The 18,145-nt window shown below is 38.3% G+C and overlaps 1 protein-coding gene across 7 annotated transcripts in view; it reads right to left on the bottom strand.

The window, feature by feature from the left end:
* Nucleotides 1-18,145, bottom strand: part of DOCK11 (dedicator of cytokinesis 11) — a 172,576-nt gene that overhangs the window by 118,612 nt on the left and 35,819 nt on the right. For all 7 annotated transcript variants that reach the window (XM_045538712.1, XM_045538711.1, XM_045538715.1 and 4 more), the window contains exons 2-6: nt 12,725-12,841; nt 12,550-12,639; nt 11,983-12,065; nt 10,905-10,974; nt 9,851-9,946 (exon numbers count right to left, since the gene is read on the bottom strand). In XM_045538712.1, the coding sequence (XP_045394668.1) occupies nt 9,851-9,946; nt 10,905-10,974; nt 11,983-12,065; nt 12,550-12,639; nt 12,725-12,841 (456 nt within the window). The remainder of the gene's footprint in view (nt 1-9,850; nt 9,947-10,904; nt 10,975-11,982; nt 12,066-12,549; nt 12,640-12,724; nt 12,842-18,145) is intronic.

Here is an 18,145-nt window from a genome sequence, read left to right as displayed (position 1 = left end):
ATTGATTTTTGAGTGAATGACAAAAGTATACCTGTGTGAAGAATACACTAACATGTCAGACTGATAAACGCTACAGCTTTTATTTCAGGGAATGACCACATGGGCTACAACAGCATCAACAGGAAGGAGTCCAAGCAGAAAACATCAGCTCGTTTTTCAATGCCAATCAAGTAAATGTTACTGTATTAGGATATAAAGGTATAGAAGGAATATGTGTATATTTATATCTTTATATATCTCATAATATTTGAGAATATATACATATATTCTCATATTCAATGAATCCACATGTAAGTTTGCTGGAAGAAATCTCGATCGATATACAAGGAAAATGTTAATCATAATGGTGATTATACATGTATGTTTGCTTATTTTCATGACAGTGGTTCGCATCTGTTACTAAAATGATAGGACCAGAAGACCTAAAATTACATACCAAGATCATTTCAAATGAACATTTAGTGAGCACTTCCTTTGTGCAAAACACCACTTTTAAAAAATTATCAAAATAATTATGTATGACAAGAATTAGAATACATCTTCCAGGCAAAAATTAATGTGAAAAAGTTGCCAGTAGATAAGAATTTGAATATGCTCAAGTCTAAAACTCAAAGTCTATCACTTTAGTGAGACAGTCTATAGAATCCACTTGCAGAGTCCATAGCCAGCAACAAAGAAAGAGGCAGAAGAAGGGAAAATACAGAGCAAAATATTTGTGGCACAGAGTCAAATTATAGTCTGTGAAATTATTTTTCACATACAGCTGTCTCACCAAGCAAAGAAGTTTTGTGGCAGCCGCCACTTCCAATATTAGCAAAACACATCATTACAATAGGGATGGAAAAGGATATGAAATTACAGCAAATCACTTCCTGTAACATTGCAATTATGTCTAAATGTGACACTGGGGTAGGTAGCTTATGAATGTGGGGAGAGAGCCTGATGCCTGAAAGAGCACTTTCAGAAAAAGCAGATGCCTGCAAGTCATATGATCTTGTTTCTCAGCCAGGATGTCCTACTAACCAGCAGTAAAACTGCCTTCAAGACTCTGCATCTCTCAGTTACCTCACTTGTAAAATGACAGGATCAGACCAGACGATCTGTAAGATCATTTTTTTAACAATCTACAAATAATTTCATCGAACCTGAACAATTAACAAACCAGCCTTCCTAGGCTGGGAACTACCCCCGCCCCCAGAATAGGAGCTATCCCCCACCAAGCAATTTTTCATACACTGGAAGCACATGGTAAAGTAAGGAATTTTTTTAAGTCATCTCTATGTAGAAATCAGACTCTTCCCGAACAACAAATTATAAGATACTCTATAAGTTGGGTTTCAACTCTGGGAAGCTTTTAAGATGCCTTTTTTAAAGAAGAAAGGGGTATCCTGTCTCTCATATGGAACCAAAAGGGAAATCAGAAATGGAACTTCCCTGATACTTTTCCAATTTCCAAAACATAGCTATTTAGGGTACAGGTCTACCATTTTTTTTTACATTTCAAAAAGAAGACAGGTGTTAAAATAATGACTATATAGAACAGTGGTAATTACTCTCTACCATACCTCTCATTTGAAGGCCTCAAGTCCTTTGTAACCAATAGCTAATTCTCTTAATGTCATTTGGGGATAAGTATCACTACCCACATTTTACCTAATAGCAAACTGAGGGACCAAGAGCTCACTTAACTTCACACAGGCAAGTCACTGGTAGAACTGGAATCAGAATCCTACGATGGCAACAAACAAAGAGAATCTTGCCCAAACCCTCCAATGGCTTCCCATGAAAGTTAAAATAAGATCTAAAATCCTCTCCATAACCTGGAACTGATGGTGATCAGGCCTCAGATTACTTCTTGGACTTGACTTCTATTCACTCTGCTCCAGCTACATTGGCTTATCTGCTGTTCTTCAAATATCCCAGGCAAGCTCCTTAGGCTCTGCACTTACTGTTCCCTCAGCCTGGAATCCTCTTCCCCCACATCTCCACACAGTTCACTTTCTTACTTCTTTCAGGTCTTTGCTTGCATCTTTTCTCCTCTGAATGGCCTTCTATGACCACTTGCCCTCATCGTCATAGCACCCTGTTTTATCTGTCTCACAGAATGATCCCTATCCAAATATACCTTATTCATCTATCTGTTTTATTTGCTATTGGTCTCTTTCTAGATCATTAAAAGATCCACGTTTTATCTACTGCTGTATCCCTAGTACTTATAACAATGCTTGGACTCAATACAATTTTGCAAAATATATAGCTAAAGAATGAATTAATATTTCCGTCTCCAGCAGGTTCTCCAGTGGTTTCATCCAACAGAATGGTGATTCTCTGTAATGCCCATATTCTTCTTTTTCCTCCTCTTGCCTTTATTATTTTTCCTAGATGTTGAACACAGCTGAAAATTCTCCACCTTACTCAGCAAGGACCACAGATCCTGAAGAGTGGCCCACTCAGACCACCCAGAAGAATAAAACAAAGAGCCAGCCAAAGGATATGAATCTATAGGATCCGGTCATGTCAAGTCCCCAAGCTGTTTGGATGACAACCTTTTAAACCTCTTCTGGAGCAGGAATAAAGGCCTTCTGTCATCCAGCTGCATCGAAGATGGAAAGCAGGAAAGTTGGCACATCTAATATCCTCAAAGTAGAAAAATCTTTTATCATTTTACATAACGAATCTCAAGAGTGTTTACCTATTATGTGTGTTACCTAGAGGGTAATTGTTTATTGCTAAATTACATGAACCAGAGCCCTGAGAAAGGATGCTCCAAAGGTTAAGAGGCCGAGTAGGTGGGCCAGGAGCAATGCAGAAATGGGGTAGGGGAACTTGACTAATGTCTCTGACAGAACAGAATGGATAAGCCAGCAAGGGAAAAGAGAAAGAAAGAGAGCAAGAAACATACTGGGACTCAGAACTGTGATAAACAAAGATGAAAGAAATAATGGGGAAGAAAACCCCAAGACTTATTAGAAAACTGAGTTGCAGTTAATTAAGCCAGAAGGTCAGGAAATTCATCCTGCTGAAGAACCCCTACCTCTAGGCTGGCAACCTAATGTATCACTCACCTCTCTCCATCATATCATTTTACAGTCCTACCAAGTTTTAATATATTACATTTGTCCTACCCTCTGGGAAACTGGGTAAAAATCAAATAGCTTTTCTTAAATAATTCTACCATATCTGGGCACTGGAGATTTTTTTAACTATTTCATTTGAAGCAAAGTCTAGTAGGAGAGGTCTACAATCCACACTTCTCATTGTAGACAAATTATTTTATCAGATTTATTTCAGCATGTCATAACCCTGCTCAAATTTTCAGTGACTCTCAATGACTTACATGATAAGGCTCACATGCCGGGTCCTGGCATTCAAGGCCCTCCCACAATCCTACCAATAGTATAAAATGATAACAACTGCTAACATCTGTGGAGTGCTTACTGCATTACAGTCTCTGGCTAAGTGCTTTCCTCATATGGTATCATTTAACCCTCATAACAACTTTGTGTGGTCATTACTATTATCACCTCCATGTTACAGAAAAGAAACTGAGGCACAGGGTGATACCAAAGGGCAAAACCAACTTTATCTCCCATGACTACTCAACTTCACCTAACACACCTACCCCATTCATAGTGCCTGCCATGCTCACTTCCTCCTTTCTGACTGCCTGCCTTCAGGACGCCTTCTCTGAACCCAGGTCACAGTGATCTGGACTCACATATACTTGGTCTCTGTGCCACCTTTAAACAATTAATTATTTTTATCATGTGTCACAGCACCCTAAAAAGGTTTTAAGCTCTACATGTGACACTTCTCTCTACCTTCCACTATGCTAATACCTTGTACCAATAAGGTATTCGATATATATTTGGTAGACAGGCACAGTGGCACATGCCTGTAGCCCCAGCCACTGAGGAGGCTGAGGTGGGAGGATGGCTTGAGCCCAGGATTTTTTTTTTTTTTTTTTGAGACAGAGTCTCACTCTGTTGCCCAGGCTAGAGTGCCGTGGCGTCAGCCTAGCTCACAGCAACCTCAAACTTGAGCCCAGGATTTTGAGGCTGCAGTGCAGTACGATCATGCCACTGCACTCTAGCCTGGGCAACAAAGCAAGACCCTGTCTCTAAAAATTAAATAAAATTAAAAAATTATCTATTTGGTAATGAATTCATTGATTCCTAACAGTGTCTGGCACATAGGAAGTACCTAATAAGTGGTTTTTAAACAGGGATCAATGAATGAGGAAAAATAAAACATAAAAAACACATTAGTGAGAAATTCTTTACCCATAATAAATGAGTGTAATCCATTTGTCAGCCGTAAGAGATAGTCTGGTAGATCTGAGAATACAACTGGACTAACATATCAAAAATAAAAGATTTTTCTCTTCCTTTTTTCCAATATACATAGTGACCTTGACCTCCTACCAATTATTTTAATATGGTATGTGCTTTCTTAGGTCAAATCTTTTGATTTGTTGTTCTCTCACTGCAGAGGGGACAAAAACCTCCTGTAACAGTCAAGGAGTAAGGACTTTTGGACCCTGGATATATAACAAATGGCTCTCTTTTCTGCAAAAAAAAAAAGAGAAAGAAAGGGCACTAGAAGTGAGTCATATATCAAGCAGTTGAACTTGCAACCCCGATAACATACATACCAAGGCACTTCAACGTTTAATTGCTGAGAATGGGGAGGAGAGAGCTAGAGGAATGTGACTAAATTGAGCCAAGAAGATGCATAAAGGTGGGTGTCCCAGGAGTTGGCCAAGAATTTGCAACAATTTTTTTAATGAAACACTGCCCGCAAGATCACATTCTTCTTTATTCCATATATCATTATATCCCTTAGGAAAATAGTTCTAAATACTAGGGGAAGGTCATGTCCAATGTCATAGCTATCTGAGTCCACATTAAATGCCTTCACTGATATGGAAAGAAGTTGAATAAAGCAGATGTCTCTAGCAGCTACTTGGGAAAGAGAGAACATAAATGACTAGTTTTCTGTTAGGATTAGCGTTTCTACGGATCTTGTATTCTCTATGATATCTTAAACTTCCCCTCAATACTTTTCCAGGAATTGACGAGTGACAACAGTGTGTGTTCTCATTAACTGGAAACCATAAATGGAAGAAATTAATCACTATGATAAGGTTTGTCCTGTTTTAACATGAATACCAAGAACAAAGCAAACTATTAATCCAAGTGCTGAATAAAATGGTCACTGTACCCAGACAACCAACAGAGCTTTTGCAAGAGCTGCATGATGCCAGCATCCTCTTCAATGAGAGGAAGTGCTCGGCTTGCACTGGAACTTGTGGAGTGATGCACACATCATTAACAGCTCTCCTGTAGGCTGAGCTCCTCGGGGCAAGTTTTCTCAGCCAGCAACAGGTTATTCCACAAGCATTTCTGGGAAAATAATGTCAGTTGCAGGAAATGGTGCAGATTTTATATGTTAACAACTGACCAGAGCAGGGGGAAGGTGTATACTGGGGAAAATATACATTTTTATTCCATAAATATGGGGTATTTAATCTTCCAGTAGGAAGAACTCAGCTTAGTTCCTTTATTAGCTTCTCTTTTCCCTGGAGTCCATTGCCATGGACTTCAACGTTCTTGCAAAACTCTCCAGCAAGCCAGCTAGGAAGGTTTAACTTTCTAAACCAACCCATATACAAATTACTTTGGCTGCATTATTTATATTGCATTATAGGCCATGTGGTTGCTTTCTCAAAAGACCTCATAAAGTAGGAGTCTTCTAATTCCCTTTTATTAACTGCACTTTGTCGAGTCTCTTCTAACCCTCTTTCCTTCATTTTATTGCATTTTCTCTCTTGATTCTATTTCTCCCTTCCTTGCTATCAGATTGCTTTATTTCTTTTTTTATTTCAAAATATTAAGGGGGTACAAGTGTTTTTGTTACATGGATGAATTGTATAATGCTGAGATCAGGGCTTTTAGTGTGTCCCTTATTTCTGACAGTCAAAATGTCCAGGAAAAGGATTTAGACTCATTTATAAACATAATATCAAACTTTCCAAAGGACTGATTCTATATAATCCTTAAAATTCTGAAATGTTTAAATAAACAAACATCCTTAAACTTATGCCTCAGTCTAAGAGGCACCAAGCTGCCATGCTTTTAATCCCTATCAATCTCAAAGGGATCTGTCAAGCCACAGTGCATCAGGGAGGCTCAGATAAAACACAAGGGAAGAAGCGTGGCTTCTGTAGGCTGTTATTTGCCAATGAGTCACAATTAATACCCAGATCCTACTGCTGTAGCTTTTTAGCTAGTCTGCGTTATGTTTGTAGGTGCTATCAAAGCTTGGATCTTCCAATAAGAAAAGGTTCTTTGCTCTCAACTCTGTGAGCTCTTGTCCTGTGGAGCTGGTTGCTAAAGCCACCAAAGCTTCTCACAAGTGTGTGCTGGGGGTCCTAGCAGGCAGAGGACTCCAGATGCACCAAGGGAAAACCTGTCTCCAGGATTGGGGAAATGACTCAGATAATAATAGCACACCTGAGTCATCTTCCCATTTGCTTGTGAGCTTCATTAATATTCTTCACTTTAAAGATTAACACAGCAGAAACAAATATATAGAAATTTCCAATTCAGAATGGCTCAAACTCTCGTCAACCCTTTGCCTCAGGTCTTCTGCCTCTGTCTGTCCAAACTTTCCAAGAGCTGGGTCAGCTACGCACCTCACCTTTAGGTTTGGCCTCTCTCTAATGCCTGAACCAATCTAGGTTTGAAGCAGGAAGAACTTAGATGATCCTCCACCCTGTAAAAAGGCACCTAAAGGAACAAGCTAGAGTCCCCCAGTGTGCCTTGCTTCATAGGCCTGGACTTCTGCTTTGTCCCTCATTCCAAGTTTTAGCCTGGCAACTGCTCCCCTTTCCAATCCTCTGCCCCGCCTACTCGCACACCCTGTGTTTATGTAGAAAGAGAGCATGGTAAAACTATGAAAGTAAACATCCCAGTCTAACTAATTTCAATAATGTTGAACTAAATAACAGTTAAAATGCAATTCTTAGAGGAAACACAATCTTGGCAAAATCCCTTGGAACATTCTGACTAAACCTTCCTCTCATGCCCATCCTAGCTGTAACAAATCCTAAAATACAATACTTCTGCTACAGCTTAGGAGAGGAAACCAGAAGAGTACAGGATATATATTTAGCTCCCAGAAATCCAAAATGGAGGTCCATAATCCATAATGGACAAGAGCGGGGATAAGTGAAATCCATGACCAGAGACAATTCCCAAACTTCAATATGGCCTTTGCATTTCAAAGTATTCCCTACTAATTTTTTTTAAGGCTGTGTAGCTTCATATGACCATTTTGGTTTATTCTCCCTTTCCTTCCTTTGTCTACTGTTTGGTAGAGGTTTTAAAAAGAAAGAAATGTTTTTATGATATGTGAATTATATCTCACGCACAAAATAAATAAGTGGCCAAAATATGAATAGCTGGGGATAAAACGAGGCAAAGCAACAATTAGCTGGAGACAAGTGGCAGCTGTTCCTCTTTAGCTAGGCCATGCGGTCACCAGGTTACCTCAGACCCACCACCCACTCCATGAATTTATGGCTCCTGCCTGGCCCCAGCAAGTGCTGGGGTTTTCAACCTCAGGGAAAGAAAATAAACAAGCTGAACAATCAATCTTTGACTACCTGATTGTATTAGTTTTCTACTGTCATTGTAACACATTTCCACAAACGTAGTGGCTTAAAACAATACAAATTTATTAGTTTATAATTCAGTAGGTTAGAAGTCTGACATGGGTCTTGATGAGCTAAAATCAAGGTTTCAGCAGGGCCATGCTTCTTTCTGGATGCTCTAGGGGAGAATCCATTTCCTTGCCTTTTCTCGCTTCTAGAAGCTGCCCGTTATTTCTTGGCCTGTGACTCCTTCCTTCATCTTCAAAGCCAGCAACATAGCATCTCTCTTTGACCCTGCTTCTGTTCTCACACCTCTTTCCCTGACTCTGCTTTTCTGCCTTCCTCTTCCACTTACGGGGGGTCCCTGTGATTACACAGGGCCCACCGGCATAATTTAGGATAACCTCCCTACTGGCTGATTAGCAATTTTAATTCCCCTTTGCATTGTAAGGGAACATTTACAAATTCTAGGGATTAGGACATGGACATCTTTGGGGGGCCACTCTTCTTTCTGCAATATCAGTCAATCTGTATTTCACAAATTAGGAAAGAAAACATAAAGCATGACCTTTTTATTAGGCAACTGTATTTTGATTTATAATATATGGGCTCTTAAAAATTGAAAAGTTTTATGTAAAGCAAATTAAAATTTAAAGGCATTAGAGAAGTCATTTAAAAGAATCTGTGGTGAAATGTTTTATAAAAATATTAATTTCCTAGCATCTTTTATCAATCCAGATTTTCATATGCTATATTTACTTTATGTTGGGATAAACCTTAAGTATGGGTAAAACATTTTAATATTTTGAAAATGTTGGGAGGGTGGAATAAAAAACTATAGAACATTTTCTGATAATCCACAAAACATTCACTCATGCATTTCTGAAATTGATAGCTCTGACAGGAGATATAATAAAGACTTGAGTCTCACGCAGCTAGTGAGCACTGATGGCATACCAGTTAAGAACAAAGGCTCTGACATCAGCCTCCCTAGGTTCAAATCCCACCTCTGAAATCTTAGAGCTGTGTGACCTTAGGTTAATTATTGAATTTCTCTGCACCTCACTTTCCACATCTGTAAACCAAGAATAATAATGGTAGCTATCTCACAGAGCTACCATGAGGACTAAATGAGATACAGACTATAAAACACTCAGTATGGTGTCTGGGACATATTAAGCCCTCAATATGTGGGTTCTCTTATTATCACCTCATGCCGAGGCCCATGCTTAAGTGCAGGAGATATATAGGAAGCATCCTACAACTTGGATTAATTATTTTCAGGGCTTAAAAATGAAACTGAGAACAGGACATGACCACTAAAGGGAAAGCAGCAAGCAAAATATTAAATTAAGATAAAATTTGAGTCTTCCCTTGGTAGACACCCATGGTTTCCACTTGCAGGCTATGTGAAAGATAGAATGACCTTCAATACTTAATGGAAGTGTGAATCATCCTCAGCAAACCACATGATCTTATATTGAATATCTGAAAGAACAGTTATATTTGGGAGCTGAGCATAATTTGTTTCTCTGCTCAGAATCTTCAAGTAGCTTGTTAACTTTTCGTTTGGATTTTAATGGCTCTTCACAGCCTCCGGAACAAAAGGCAACCTCCTGTCCTTTCATCGTTTCTTCTTTTGTCTCACACAAAGCCCTTACACAAACTCATTCTCATGGCCAAACCACAAAACTTTCTAGGCTGTTCGGACCACACTAAGGTACCACTTTGTATAGTAGTTAATTTGGTACATTTCTTATCTAGTCTGGAGGTTACTGGAGAACAGGGACCCCATATTAGATATCCACATATTTCCCCACAGTAACCAGTATGTAATAAGCACTTAATATTTGCTAAAGAAATGGATTACTCTATCCTTCCACTCATTAAATTCATTTCTACATATGAACCTTCAGTGCCCCCCTTTTTTTTTCCAAAGCTATTTTCTTCATTCAACTGACAGCCTCCTTTTTAAACTTCCTGATTCAGAAGATAATAATTATATTTCTTTGAAAAGTGGCACTTCTAAATTTATCCTGAAGTTTCAGACTTTCAAAATTCCATGCATCTGTGATAATCCTCTCATTAAAGATTTTTTCGCTAGAACTCGTTGTAAAATAAATATTGTTTCCAGACAGGCTACTTATACCAATATCCTTAAAATGATGGAATAATATAATAATGACTTCCTACCTTCATGGTAACCGTGATGGTGCTATTTACATTTGCTTTATGCAACCAGCCTTGTTTGATTACACCACCCTTCTGAGAACATAAGGATGACGAGTCCTGAAACAGAGCAAAAACCATCAGTAAAACAGCAGCCAGCTTGCCATCTAATTAGTCAAACATTTGGGGGACACAGAATTAGGCCCTACCCCATTTCCTCATTAAACCATAAAGACCTCTCTTCTCCATAAAGATTTAAAATTGTTGACTGTAGAATGAAAGGCATTGTGCTGTGCACACAGTAGGCACTCAATATTTACTGAATAGTATGGGTTCTCTTCAGGGAAAGTCTTCTGCACTACGTAAACAGTGAAACTATACCTCGAAATGTCACAGACATCTCGGCCATCTGTCCCAAGAGGGATCTATCAGGCAGAAGAATCCAGATGAATCACCATACCACATGCCCAGTATGAGAAAAGCAACTCACCAGCATGTCCCACAGGTAGGGGGACATGTTTATATATATAAATCACAGCCCATTTCACTTGATTTTTCCTAAGCCCCATTTGGAAATGTGATAATTTTTTTTTTTTAAATTAAAAGATACTCAGTTTGAAAGCTGGCCACAGACCCTTCAAAAACAATTCTTTCCCTCATCTTTTCTCAAGGAATTCCCTCTGGAATCTTTTTCAGCAGAAGTGATCATGAAGAAACCAGTGCAGGCAGGGCGCGGTGGCTCACACCTGTAATCCTACTACTCTGGGAGGCTGAGGTAGGAGTATCGCTTGAGTTTAGGAGTTCAAGACCAGCCTGAACAAGAGTAAGACTCTGTCTCTACTAAAAACAAAAAAATTAGCCAGGTGTCTTGGTGTGTACCTGTAGTCCCAGCTACTTGGGAGGCTGACACAGGAGGATTGCTGGAGCCCACGAATTTGAGGATACAGTGAACTATGATGACACCACTGCACCCTAGCTGGGGTAACAGAGCAAGACTCTGTCCAAAAAAAAAAAAAAAAAAAAAGGAAAGAAAGAAAAAAAACAGTGCCCTTTCCCCTAACATTGCCCCCGTCCTCACCTCATCTTTCTCACAGTCCTCATCGATCTCAAATACATGATTAGGAATCTTTTCTGGTCTCAGAGATTTGCTGAAAATGTAAGAGAATTGTCTTAGACACTGAACAGAACTGACCAAAATAAAACAATAACAAACAAAAGCAAGATGAGTAGATTTCTTTCTTTTACAATAAGAAAATGCCAAGACATGAGAAGGAGAAATCCTTTCATCCTTTCCAAACTCAGATTCTCCCCTCTGAGTAAACTAACATTACTTTTTCTATAAGGACTCCCACATGTGCAGCCAACAGCAAAGCCATAACCAAGCCTAGGTACTTAGTCAGAAAGGGCACAAGTTGCTAAGAAACCTTTGCCAGAGTTGTTAGTGGTGGCAGAATCTTATCTTTTCCCAGGTCAAAAAACAACACAGTGTAATTCTGGTTCTTCCATCTGTGTGCTGTATAACCTTGAACTGCTCATATTAGGACTCAGTTTTCTTCTCTGAGAAAGTGCTTTGAAACCTACAAAAGGCTACACAAATGTCTTATTTCTCCATTATTTTTTCCAAAGACATTTCCCATATGATATCCTGTGAGACAGTAGTAGTACTACAGATGAGAAAATGGAGAACTCCAATAGGTTGAGTGAGTGGTCCAAGGTAATCCAGCTCACTAGCTGGCAGAAATAGGATGTGACCTCTGACAGTCTGGCTCCTGGGCCAGTGGGCTTATGCCATTCCTTCAACTCAACTGAAAGAGACACACTTTTTTCAAGAGATGTCTGGGGTCATCAAATTGAGCCAGATATCTTCTAGCTTTTTCACGACACCACTAGAAAATGATCACATTATACAGCATCAGTTAAAGATTAGTTCACGATCAATACAGATGCATCAAAGCCAAAAAGTTTGGAAAGAACTTCAACAAGCAAAGTTAAAACATATTCAGTTAACCAAAATACTGCCATTTACCAAACATGCTGGTTGTTTGAAGGTTTGCTTTGTTATAAATTATAACTGAAGAGTTTCATCGGCGGTTTTAAAAAAAGTAAAAAGTTTAATAATTCTCCTCTTGAATGTTCCCCTAGAATTCTAAACTTACCATGGCAACATTCGAAAGTCCCCAGAAAAGTCTTCATACTTGTAGTTTACCACGTGCCAATCTGTGCTATAGGTTTTAATACACTAAAAGAAAATAGGAATCTTTAATTTGAAATATAGGAAAAGTACACATATATCCACTTTTTACAAGTCTGGTAATACGCTGACAGACTTTTAAAAAGCATTTGGGAAATGCTGGTACTGGAATCTCCCTTTGGGGATTAACTGTGTCTCTCTAACCCAATTGGTGGCAATAAATCCCAATTCTTGTGCCCTTTTGAATACTCTGAGTCCCAGTGCAGAGAGTATTCAAATCTAAAAGAGAAATACTAACAACACGTGCTACTTGTGAAAATGTTTAAGCTCTTTCCTCTGTATCACATCATATAGACTTCTTATATAGGTCAGTTAATTTTAGTAATTTTATTTTCCCTTTATGTTAAAGGAAAATTTTTAAATCTATATTTTATATTTATTCATTTACAAATAAGTAAATTGCAAATATATAAATGTACAGAAATATTTTAAATATATGATGATGCTCTTCTGTGGCCTTTGAGCCCCTTACCTCTTTGACAAATAAACTCTGGGCCCTCTTTTCAGCATCCTCTGGTACAGTGGACTGCACCGTTCTGCGCTGACGACCTATCACTGAGATCTAGAAGACAAAGAACATGGTTGCTGTAAGAACTGGCTTGGAAAATGTAGGCTTTTTTTCTTTAAAGATGTGCTTGTGAACTCACAGATATATCTTCCATTGGAAACATAAGCAGGTCTCTGAGGGGGTCACTGTAAATCTGGGTTTTTCTTTGGGTGATAACATTCTCATAGTCCAGAGGCTCAACAACTTTGGCCTTTTCCTTTAGAAGAGACAAAAATAAAGTTACTGTGGTCAAACTCACAAGAGATCAATTTTTTCCTATGTACTAAAGATATATTATTGCACAAAAGATGGGAGTGTTGATGTCAGTAAGTACTTAAAAGGAGATACTTTCACAAGAGAAATAGTCTTCATAACTGGACACACACACCAAACACACGCATACATACAGAGACTTCCTCTTGCTAAAGACAAGAGTTCTGAAGAGATAATACCATCATATTCTGCTAATCTGTGTGCCTTCCAAGAATTTATTGAATTTTATGTAAAACAAAAAGTGGTGTATTTGGAAGCCTGTTGGTTGTATTTACTGAATATGCACTATTGACTGGATAACTCAACAGGAGAAAGCACCAACATTCATGGTCCACTCTGTAGCAGGCACACTGTGCAGAGGGTGTACCAAGTTTCAGCCTAGCTGGGGCAAGCATGGGTACTGGGAGATGCTTGATCCTGTGGACAGAGCCTGAAAGGGTGGTGTTCCAGGTGGCAAAGTCAATGGATCACTGTCAGACTTCTAGGTGAGCTGGCCATTGGTGGCCTAGCCTGAGACTAAAGTTCCAAGGAACAGGGTGGGCAATGCTGAAAGAGCCAGGATACAACTTACTAACAAAAGTAATAATAACAGTCTGCATTTACTGAGCCCTTTCTATATGCCAGGCACTGTGCTAAGTACTTTCTGTACATTTTCTAATGTAATACTCGTAAGAACCGTATGAAATAGGTTTAATCATTAGCCCCATTTTACAGATGAGGAGTCTCTGGACTTAGGTTAAGTAACTTGCTCGCCTTCAGAGGTGGAATTCAAACCCAGGTCTGTGGCTACAAAGGCTCTGCTCTTTTTCCATCCTCCAGGCCTCTGAGTCAGGCCTTTCTTCCTCTCAGAAATACACAGATACCAGTATGCAAGGTACTGAGCTCAGAATGGGAACCCACTATCTACCTTCCTATCATTTTTGTCCTTCATTGAACTTACCACTATCGATATACCATCTATTTCACCTCTCTGCCTATTTGTGGGCAGGAATTTTCTTTTATTTGTTCACTGCTATAACCCTAGCACGTAGAACAGTACCTAGCACATGGTAGGTATCCAATCACTAATTGCTGAATGAACTTTGAGATATTCACATTCAATCAGAGCCATGTCTCAACATTCTATTCTATACCAAAGTGAGCATATATTAGTGATTTCTAATAATGATGTTTTATTTAACTGAAATTATTTTCTTAAAATTTTATAATGAATACTATATATGGAAAACACAAATTTAAGATATAGTAAAATAATATAACAGAATCGAGATTATATTTATATTTGTGTACACAGATTTGAGGCAGTCCATACAATCCTTTGAGAACAGTTTTTATACATGGTTCACAATAGGGCACAGCTATATCGAAATTCTACATCTGAAGAGCATCTGAGAGTTTCCTCTATAAGATTTACTTAGAAAGATTAAAGCAAACCACTCTAACCAATGAGATCAGTGTTCAACAAATCTAAAAGATCCTAACAAAGATATACTTTACTTCAAGTCTTAAATTTGGATTTGTAGACCCTTAAGATCAAAGGAGGCTGATTATCCCTATCATGTCTGCAAATACCAGTGCAAAATGAGTTGAAATAGAAGGAAAAAATCTTTTTTGGAGAACTCAGAGATTTTTCTGATAGGAAAATTTGACCCCTATGTGCCATATCTACCATGTTTTCATGGGCCCAAATGAAAGGAAACTGACTGAAGCTTCCAGATCTAACACTTCGAGTCTGCGATCAATTTCTCAGAGAAGTTGAATGAATAAAGCACTATCTAAGAAAGTAAGCTTTAAGCACTAAAAATAATCTAAAAGTCTTGCTTTTGTTGTCAACTATATTCCCAATACAGATTGTAAAAACAGTCCTCAAATTTCAATGTTTCACCGTTGAATTAGCATCTGTTAACTTCTCTGTACAATGATTTCAAGCACTTACTTCAAGTAAATTTGGAAAAGGACAAAAAAAAAATCCTTCTTCAGCTTTCTAATGAACTATGAAATTAATAGGGAAAAGCATGTCAAAATGAATCACTTGTTTATTTTAAAAAATTGTTTAAATTGTATATTGACAGATTATAGTTGTATAGTTTATGGGGGTACAAAGTAGTGCTATGATTTTTTAATACAATGTGGAATGATTAAATTAAGCTGATTAGCATATCCATCACCATAAATATTTAATATTTTTTGTGATGAGAACATTAGAAAATTATTCTTAGTGATATTAAAATATACAGTACTCAATTATTGGCTATATTCAGCATGCTGTGCTATCAATCTCAGGAAAAAATCAAGTTTATTCCTCCTGTCTGAGGTTTTTTAATACCCATTGAACTATCACCTCCCCAATTCCTCCCACCTTCCCCCTCAGCCTCTGGTAACCACCATTCTACTCTCTGCTTCTATGAGTTCAATTGTCTTAGATTCCACATAAAAGTGAGAACATGCAGTATTTGTCTTTCTGTGTTTGGCTTACTTCACTTAGCATACTGTTTTCTAATTCCTGAAACACTTGTTTAAATGTATAGTATATGCCTTCTAAAAATGAAACTTACAGCTCCCCACGTTTTGAAGGTCACATGTTCATGCTGTAGAAAACAAGCTCTCACTGTTCGTTCAACTGATTAAGCATTCTGGGTCTTCACTCCTATGTTCTTTGTCAGGGGTAGCTCTACTGCAGGAAAGTTGGTGTGGCTATCCTGGGTTCCACAAAGCCTCCCCTAACAGAAGATCTAGGCCTGTGAGTCAGGCTTCATCTCTCTTAAGAAGAAAAAGGAGAAAGCACTGAAACCCTACATTTCACTTCCAGTTGAATTTAGTTGTAACTCCGTGGGCATCAGAGGCAAAGAAAACCTTTGACCTGTAGAGAATGATCATGATTTAATGGTGGCTCTGCCCAGCAGTCTAGAGCATATCCCTCATCTAACTTTCCTATTCATCTTTACCATTCTATTATTAGACTTATACGGTTACCCTAAATAAATCTTCTGCCACAACTGCAAGCTCTTAATACTGAGCATTCACTGGATGGAAGAAACAAGAACACATTAACATTTCTCTCAGGTTTGTGATTTATCCTTGCTGCCATTTTGTCCACTAATTGGCCTACAAAGGTGCTTTTTCAGAACTGCAGAAACCTGCTATAATAAATACTACTTTATAAACATTCAAATAATAGCAACTTCCATACAGTTCTGAAGCAGCGTTAAGTAAAAGGCAAAGGCATTTATACAATCTGGAGAGAAGGGAGCATATGTTTCAGCATTCTCTCCCTAAGTAGTGACAGGAAAGCCGTCAACCTCAATTTGGAACCCACTCGGTTTTTACTATGGGGAAAACAAAACAAAACAAAATGATTTATCTTTGAAAGTTTTCATTCACTGATTCCTAAGCTCTCTTGAAATAATTTGCCAGAAATATTATTAGTATGTTTTGGTAATTCACTTAAAGATCACTTTTCAGTCTTAAGAAAATACTTTCATATACATCCAACCTGATTCTTACCAAAAACCTGTCAAGTAGACAAGGAAAATACCATCATTTCAACTTTATACATGAAGAAACCGGCTCAGAGGCTCAAGTTCATCTGTCTACATTAGTAGCAGAACCAGGATTCAAACCCAGGTCTCCCAACTCCTAATGCTTTTTCTTATCAGTGTTTCTCAAACTCAGTTTACTCACATACAATCCTCATGATTTTTGCCATGCCTTTTGTATTATCATTTACTTCAAATTTTTCTTCCAATCAAATATCTTCTTCATTGAAATACATTTATCATAAAAGAAAGCTTTATATCACCCCCCATAAAGGAGACTAAATCAGCATTTTTCTAATTCCTAGCAAAATAAAATTTAAAATGCCAATTTTTGTACCATGGTTTGGGACACAGTACACTTTTCCATGCTTACTTAAGCCACTAAGGACCAAATCTCAATGGACTTTCATATGTAAACCCCAGAAATGCACAATTCCACAAATTGAGATAACTTTGATTTCTAGTATAGGGGAAAGGACAGAAATCAGTACAGATTCAGTTGCAGTCTGCTTCTTGGTCCAAAGAAGAAACAACAGATGCTAAAGAGAGTCACTAACAGCATCATCACAACTTAAGACTTTATAATTGTGTGGTGGTTCCTGTATACCCATAGTACAAGATGACTGAACTGTGATCATCTTAACTATATATGTAAAAACATAAAACCATGCTTGTAGTCCTAGAAATAAATATGTAAATATGTACATGCATGTATATATTCAACCATCCAACCACGCATATATTCAAAAGCACACATGACTAACAAGCCTCTTTATGCTATCATTAGAAATGCAACCATATAATTTCAATTTCATTTAAAACACAATAATGATCACATAATACTTCTCTGCAAACAATACAAAATCAGCCTGGGTTACTTCTACTTAGAAGGAAGACTTACATCAAAGGTCATTAGTTTACTGGTAAATCTTTTACTTGTAGAAATTAGTTCTTAAGAATTCTAAGAATGTCTTTTCTGCAAGACTAAAGTGAACACTGGCTTCATAGAATCACTCCTTTATCACACTGGGAGGGAGACCAGAAAGCAAGCAGAAAGCTTAGCAGTGGGCACAGGGCCAATGCAAAAACATCCCTACGCCACCAGCCCATCCTCCAAATTCAGTTGTAGTGCAAGGAGCATGGCAACAACCGATTTAAGAAACAGAAGGAGTCAGCCCAAAGGTTAGAAGCAAGTACTGCGGTCAGACTACAGTTTCAATGGCATCTGAACATCATCTTATGGAAAATACCAACAGTTCTAGGAAAGTAGTAGCATATTCAAAAAGAGGTAAGTCTCTCCTCCTCATCATTCCTTCACCTCCCTCACTTGGGAATTTTTCCAGACCCCCTAGTCATTCAACTCTTTTCCTTTCAGACATTTGTAGCAGAGGTTAGAGTGCCTTCTCCAGGGAATATCTTAAAATAACACTTTGCACTCAAAATGGCCTCTGGGGGCATGCAATTTCCGGCAGCACAGAAAACTGAGTTCAGCGTACAATATGTTTATTAAGTCCCTACTAAGGTTAAGGCCCTGTGATAGCCCCCTGGTAATGCACACGTGGAAAGAACCAGACCTTGCCCTTGAGAAACTCACAGTCTAGTGGGGAAGGCAGATAAACCCAAGAGGTATAAGTTGATCACAAAATCTGTCATAACTAAAAGCCTCACTTGGCTTCCGTGTGTCTATGATACCCTCCGATAGCCACATCTTC

This window comes from Lemur catta, chromosome X (assembly GCF_020740605.2).
Source record: "Lemur catta isolate mLemCat1 chromosome X, mLemCat1.pri, whole genome shotgun sequence".
NCBI lineage: Eukaryota > Metazoa > Chordata > Mammalia > Primates > Lemuridae > Lemur > Lemur catta.
This window is presented reverse-complemented; position numbering and strand designations above follow the sequence as displayed.